The sequence below is a fragment of the Bison bison genome, unplaced genomic scaffold, assembly GCF_000754665.1.
Source record: "Bison bison bison isolate TAMUID 2011002044 unplaced genomic scaffold, Bison_UMD1.0 scf7180017864503, whole genome shotgun sequence".
Lineage (NCBI taxonomy): Eukaryota > Metazoa > Chordata > Mammalia > Artiodactyla > Bovidae > Bison > Bison bison.
The window spans coordinates 7,537,177-7,544,745 of NW_011495061.1; the positions used below are offsets into that span (position 1 = coordinate 7,537,177).

Genomic DNA, 7,569 nt, shown 5'->3' on the forward strand with positions numbered 1-7,569 from the left:
ATCTGTAGCTATCTAGTAGCCTACTACAGGAATAACACAAAATACTACTACAGAATAACAAAAAATATTTAACCCTGAGTTGCTGACCTGAAAATATTTTTCATACTCCCTCCACCTCCCCTAGTATTCAGCTTGAATCAAAGCCCTGACATTCTCCAGTAACTTCTGCCTAATGGCCACACTAAATTCTAGGTAACTTAATAACTGAGGCAAGACCGCAGAGAGTAGTATCAAGACAAAAGAACAAACAAATACAGCTACCATATCCTATTCCATTTTTCACTGGTTCACTTTCACCAACATTTTTTCCTTTATTTAGCCTCTACTTTAGCAAGGTCTTCTACCAGATAATGGAGACACAGAGCTGGATAAGACCACATAACAGCTCAGTCCAGTAACACTGGGAATTATGAGAACACCAAGAGGTTCACAGTTGAGACATACACAAAAAATAGATAAAGAGAATGCAAATACCAAAGATAAATTAAATCAATGGGTTGAAAAGCAAATAGGAGTTTTCCAGGAATCAAGGAGAAGGAATGGTTTTTTGACACTTGAAAGCATGAAACAGTGATATGGTTAGGCAAGAAGGTCCCTGTGACTGGAGAGCTACAGGGTGGCATGGTTAGAAAGACTGGCAGTGATGAGATCCTAAAAAGAAATGTCATGCTAAGGAACTGTAACTTTATCCTGTGAATCAATATTTCCCACAGCCATCACCATGGAACCCTTTGAAATTACAATGTGAAAAAGAATCACCAACAGTAGTACATGTTAAATTTGTGATTCTTTACCTTTCTTAAAATCTAAAAAGTATAAAAAATTTGAATAATTTTATTTAAAACCCCAAGATACCATCAGTGAAGTAAATCATCTTTTATTTTCATCTTATATTTGGCTATCCAGAGGCATGCATAACCCTCCAACTTTAATGAGAACAATGTTTTTGTGTCTTTTTATCACATATTCGCTTAATATTAGGTGTAATGTTGCTAAGTCGGATCCGCATATGAGGTGCAGCATCAAGTCTTTTCCTGTATTTTGTTTTTGTGGCAGCATAATACGAAAAGCCTGTCTCACACAGGTGCATTGTAGCAAAAGGAAGAAGTACACGAACTGCACGCCGTGCAACACTTGGGTACTCCTGAATTAGGCTACTCCAAAAATCATTTAGTGAAAGTTCACTGAAACTTTGTTTCACTTGAGAATCAGATGTTAAATCAATCAGGCTTTCATAGTCCCGTGCTACTAATGAGGCTGGCTTAACAGTTACTGTAAATGGATTTCTAACCCAAGCATGAATGTCATTTGTTACAGGAAAATATTTTAACAGAGTAGAACGCAAACCCCTTAGGTGCTGCACAATGGCACTGCAAATATCTTTATCAACTGTGGAATTAATTTCAGTCAAAAAGTCACTGAGTGTAGGGAAACAATCAAAGTTTTCTTCTTCGACGGATGAGGCCCAAAATTCCAATTTTCTTAACAAAGATGACATTTTATCAAATACTGTAAAAACTGTCACATTTTTTCCTTGCATTGACAGATTAACCTCATTTAATTTAGTAAAAATATCTGCAAGATATGCAAGTCTTAGCAGCCAAGATGAATTCGTTAAACAATCAGACAGTCGAAAAGCAGAATCCATGAAAACCAACAGTTCACGACGAAGCTCAAAAAGTCTCACAAGAACTTTACCTCGGGAAAGCCACCTTACCTCTGTATTTAGAAGAAGTGCTGTATGCTGGGCACCCATTTCTTCACATAAAATTTTTAGTAGTCTGGATTGATGTGGTCGAGCTTTAATATAATTGATGATTTGTACTGCCTGATCTAGCACATTTTTCAGAGACGTAGGCATTGTTTTAACTGCTAGTGCATGTCTATATAATAGGCAGTGACTACTGGTGCTTTCGGGAGCCACATATTTTATCAAGGTGACAGCCTCAGCAATTTTCCCATCCATTGCCCTAGAAGCATCACTACAAACATCAACACATTTTTCCCATTCAATTTCATGTTTCTGCATAAAACTGTTGATGCAGTTGAAAATTTCTTCACCAGTGGCATTACTTTGCAAAGATTCACATAACAGTAGGTCTTCCTCAATAGACTTATTAAACCTGTAACGAACAAACACAAGCAGCACAGCAAGTCCTGAAACATCAGCCGATTCATCTAGTTGCAGTGAAAACCCATCACAAATTTTCAGTCTACAAACAAGTTCCTCTTCAATGTCAGCAGCTAGATCCTTAATTCGACGAGCAACGGTACTGTTTGATAGTTGTACTGCATCTATTTTTTTACTATACTGTTCGTCAAACATCCGCATCACAACATCTTTTGCACAAGGCTTGATAAGCAATTCTCCAATAGTATGAGCCTCTCCACTCAGGGCTATATGGTAACTTACATTGTATGATGCTTCTGTAGCACTTTCATTATCTGTATTGACAATTTTAGGTGTTGGGGGTTTATTATTTTCAGGTGAATCAAGATGTTGCTTGAAAAAACTTATGTCTTTGTCTTTATATGCAGCATGTTTAGTTTCCAAATGTCTTCGAAGCTTACTAGGGGCCAAAGAGCTATTTGATAAAATTTTCTTACATAATACACACTGAGCATGAGGTGCATCTCTATTTCCAAAGTAAGTAAATCCAAAAGACAAATAACTTTCATCATATTTTCTTCTTTTTGGTTTCTTACTAAAAGTAGTTATTTTGTTGGAATTGGATATAAATTTGACCCTGGAAAGCTCACCTTCTGAATTTTTAGAAACTGAAGGCTGCAAATGCTCATCTTCACTTTGTAATATTCCAACCTTTTGATCATGTGATTCAGACACAATTTGATAACAAAAAGATTCTACTTCTTGTTTAAGACTTCCTTGTTTCAGTAACAGATCCATAGGCAATGAATTTGTGGTACAAAACATGGTTAATTTAGTATAAACATTGAGTATCACAAATGTGTTGACATTATAAGACAGGATACATAGAAAATGAGCAATCATCAAAGAGATGATATATAGCAACACATCAGTTAATTTGTAAATGCTGCCTATGCATCAATGCGCAGATGGAACATCACACGTTCGTGTATCAGGTGATCTCTCATTCGACTTCCTGGTGCTCTCGGGTATGGCACACCTTTTCTTAAAGGTAGATTATCACATAAAAATAAAAGCTATAGAAATGAGTTTAGTAGTCTTAAACTTATATTTTAAAATAAATTATAAAGAAAAAACTATTGTTAGCATTTATCTTTTTCTCACAATGCTCATTAACTTAGATAACATTAATACTCTATAAAACATAGTTTGGGAACCACTGGACCAAGAAATAATAAAGAGCTGATAAGTGTATTTTTAAGGAAGCGATCTTGGGGTCCCATGGCAGAGTTGGCCAATTTTCCCCATAAAGTACCACATGATAAATATTTTTTACTTGATGGGCCATGTGGTCTCTATTGCAACTACTCAACTCTGTAGTTGGAGAATGGCAGCAGCCATAGACAATACGTTAGAAGGGCACAGCTGTGTTCCAATAAATCTCTATTTCCAAAAACAGGCAGCATGGGGCCATAATTTACCCACTGTATACCCTTTCACTGTATACAGTATCCTGGAATCTGAGCTTTCTGATGCCTACTGCCATTGGATACACTCATTGTTGACATTGTTACACGTCTTAATTCTTCTTTCAGGGCTCACAACTATTCTGACGAGCTACTTCAAAAACACACAAACAGCTCAAAGTTTTGCAAGACACAGAATTCTGTTATATCTAAATATTGTGTTAACACTGAAAAATAAACTGTAACCCAAAAATTAGCTACTATTTCTTTGGACTTAAAATTACATAAATATTTATATTATCCTAAATTAGACTCATTCAAAGTAATACATATATTTTATTAAGTACTCAGCATCCTATTATTCTTTAGGTGAAGGCTTAACAAGGACCTAAAGAAAACATAAACTCTCATTTTAATAGGTTTATTCCTCATACAATACTTTTTAAAAAGCATCATAAAATGGAATGGTAATGCAAATTTTAGGACTTCTAAAGAATACCAACTTTATAAGGTAAGGCATTCAAATTTAGTGTCTATCTAAATGTAGTTACTTTTGATTTAAACTTTATGATTTGGCTACAGAGTAACCTTTGGATTCTTATATTAGATCCTGAATCAAAAGGGTTTTCCCATTAACAGCTAGAGGGTAAGATACCTGAAATGAGGAGCACTCTCTTCTGCAATCACTTTCCACCTTGGAAGCTTGAAATGCAGACTCTTCAAAAAAATAAAATTAAGGGAAAGGGTAGAAGGGGAGTAACCAAAAGCCTAGAATGAGAAAAGTTAAAATTAGACACTGTAAAAATAGAACTAACTACAAACCTCTAAGATGACCAATCTTTACAATTTATTTTAGAGCCAGGCAGTGCAAATGATTCTTCACTGAAATGCAGATCTTAGACTGAAATAGAAGATGTCTAACATAATAAAAGTGCTAATATTTTATCCTATTTAATACTCTGGTAATTTCATTGTTTTGAAATGCTTCCCCATCCATTGACTTCATAGAAAGACATAAAACTCTCAGAAACTAAACCTAACTTTTTCAAGTACAGCCACAACTTAATGTCTCTAAAACTAAGCATTTTAAGTAATCTAAAATGGAATTATACACGGAAAGGTTACAAGAACTATGCCTTGTTATAACAATTGAGTTCTTTTCTCAATAACCAAGATCCTTAAAGTTACTAACATTCACCGAGTGATCATTGTTTACTATGTGCCAGTAACTGCTAAATCCCTCATAGATGAGCTCATTTAATCCTTAAAACGAACTTGAGAGTTAGGGACTATTATTAATAATCCTTTAAGGATGAACAAATGGGAGCTTAAGTCCCCTGCTAAGTTAACGCATCTGTGAAGAACTAAGAACAATACCCAGAAAGTTCGACTGCAGAGCCCACGTGCCTAGTCATTGCTTGTGTGTCCCCAAATACTCTTAATTTCACAAGCACTAAAAATCTGGGACCAGGAGTTGGATGGTGCACAGAGAAATGAATGATCTATACAATGGGTTATTACTGCCAGAAAGTCGAGGGTCTCAAACTGGCAGCAGAATGCCGTACACCTTCATTATTGGCAGCAAAAGAGCCGACTGTTCTATCACAGTCCTGAATGGGCCTTAGTTGCAGAGAGCTTCGTGGAGTCAATGGGTGACCTAAAAGTTTACAATCCCTCTCCCTTGCTACTAGGGACAGACACAACGGAGTGGTGAGCTTTGTTTTCAGGAAGGAGGACCTAATCTCCACCTTTTCAGAGGTGCTCTCCTGAATCTCTCGAGGACAAAGAGCCTGGACTCCCTAAAGAGTAGAGTTTCTATTTGACTCCCTGAAAAGGAGCGGGGGAACCCTCATCTTTTGTCTCTTCTGGCTAAACTGACAGGTAACACCATCCAATCACCCCCTCCCTCGGATGGTTCTTGCTCTGAACAATACCCTTGGGGCAGAAGGGCTGGGGAGGAGTGCAGACTGTTCAAAAAGCTGAGGCAGGAAGTGGGCACGGACACCCCATCGAGTACCTAAGTGCTTTTTAAAACGGTCACTTCGAAGGGCTGCCCAGCCAGCTATATCCCTCGGCTCCTCCTTGTCACAGGTGCGCACTGCCAGCCACAGCTGGGGCTGGCTTCCTGTGGGAATCCACCCTCGCCTACGGAACTCCTCTCGCGTCCCCGGGCTAACAACCACAGGAAACCGTCTCAGAACCCGACACTATCTTTCTCTCTCATCTCCATCAGCGATGAAGAGAATGGTCTCTGCTGCGGCTGGGCTGCAGAGCAGCGCCGCGGTCCCCAGCAGAGCCGGCGCCCGCCCTTTTACAAAGCTCACGGCAGCGGCCATTTCAGAGCGCACCACTCAGCCGCCACGGCGGCTCTGGTCCTCACCTTCACCGAGGCCTGAACGGGGTCAAGAGCCAGTCGTCGCGGACTGGAAGGGGGAGGGGGTAGGGAGGAAGGGAGAAAATGAAAAACAAAACAGAGGGAGGAAGGATTCGGGGGGCCGGGCGATGCTCTCAGCTCAGGGGTATCGCCTATGCCACCTCCATAGACATCCGATTCGCGGCTGGCGCGGTCGCTTGTCTGAAGATAAATTTAGCACACTAGGGCACCCCCACTTACAGTCTCCACAAGCGACTTTGCCGCCGCCCAATCAGCGCCAGAATTGCTCCCCGCCACCTATCCGCGCTGAGCAGTGGGGCGGGACCAAAGGAAAGGACCAAGGTCGGTTGAGGAGCGGGCCAGCAGCGGCAGCTGCTATCGCTCTGAATTAGGGCGTTCGCTTGAGGCTGAGCTAATACCCGACGAGAAGCGATAGTTTTCAAATTTCCCTGGGTTCGAATAGCCCGGGCATTTGTTTACAATGCAGAGTCCTGGGTGCTGCGAGATAGCATTTGTGATCCTGTAGCGCTGGATTGACTTCGAGAAACCTGAGTGCCCTTATGCAGTAGGGCTCAGCCCCGGTGTTGATTTGAGTGCATTTGCAGAGCCTCGGCTGCTGGTCCTTTCACGCGCTCTTTGTTCCCGGAGCCGCACCCCAAGCCCAGGTTGCGCAACCGCCTTCTCTTTTCCTTGTTTTCCCACTGGAATCCTGGCAGAAAACGCCCTCTCTCTTCCCCGCCCCTCCCAGAAGCAGGCGTGTCGGGGGCCCCTAGTGGGCCGAGCTGAGAGCTGAGCGTCGTGTCTCCGGGGCGCTGCTCTCTCCAGAGCTCCCTGGTGACCCCAGATGGGGTCGGGATCCACGTGTAGGAATATGTAGGGATGGCGGCGTCTCAGCAGTGTCAGTGGAAAAGAGTCCGCTTGCTGTGTCTTTGCACCCTCCGCTAGTGGCTCCATCCCCGAGGAACGCCCAGCGCTCTAGAACACTGATAGCTGCTGCTGCTGCTGCTGAGTCGCTTTAGTTGTGTCCGACTCTGTGCAACCCCATAGACGGCAGCCCACCAGGCTCCCCCGACCCTACTTCGGGTGTTTTAAGCTTAGTTCTCCTATCCCCCTCCCCTGTTTTTAAAAACAACACAGCAAAAGGCTTCGAGCCGTGTATTCAATTCCATTTTGTGTGAGATCCGTCGTGGAGACGTGCAGTCTGTTTTTCCAAATTGGCATCTTGAAATATGCACACTTCCTGGAAGGAATTTGTTGAAGTACGGGTAGCATTATACAGTGAGTCCAATTGTTTGCAATATTTTAGATTTTCAAGGCCCCATAGAAATAACCAAGTCAAGAAAGTTGAATCTTCTTTTCAGGCGCTGCGCCAATGATAGAAAATTCCTAACTTGTGGTCAAAAGCAAGGACAGCTTTTGTTTTTCCTAAATTTGCTCTTCTTGGACATATGAATAAATTTCTTCGGCATTGAAAGACATCTAGCCTCTTATTCAAAAGAATCTTGGGGAGGACTGAACTAGATGATTTCCTGAGACTGATAATAGATGTCAACATTTGGTTCTTAATGTTTTACAGTCATGTCAACATCTTCAGAACTTTGCCCCATGGTAGACTGTCC

General features: G+C 41.3%; 1 protein-coding gene across 3 annotated transcripts; it reads right to left on the minus strand.

Moving 5' to 3' along the window:
* Positions 1-861: 861 nt before the first annotated feature.
* Positions 862-6,178, minus strand: ZBED5 (zinc finger, BED-type containing 5). 3 transcript variants are annotated; one of them, XM_010829346.1, is made up of 3 exons: positions 5,957-6,178; positions 4,232-4,344; positions 862-3,149 (listed from the first exon to the last, which is right to left on the minus strand). In XM_010829346.1, exon 3 carries the CDS (start codon positions 3,011-3,013, stop codon positions 929-931), a length of 2,085 nt encoding a protein of 694 aa, XP_010827648.1. In that variant the 5' UTR covers positions 3,014-3,149; positions 4,232-4,344; positions 5,957-6,178; the 3' UTR covers positions 862-928. The 3 variants fall into 3 exon arrangements, with proteins under 3 accessions (XP_010827648.1, XP_010827646.1, XP_010827647.1); XM_010829344.1 differs by having other exon boundaries at positions 862-3,154; XM_010829345.1 differs by having other exon boundaries at positions 862-3,186.
* Between the last annotated feature and the right edge of the window lie 1,391 nt (positions 6,179-7,569).

What these genes read in the sequence shown, in the direction of transcription:
- ZBED5 (XM_010829346.1), bottom strand. Translation starts at nt 3,013, where the DNA reads ATGATTGCTCATTTTCTATGTATCCTGTCTTATAATGTCAACACATTT.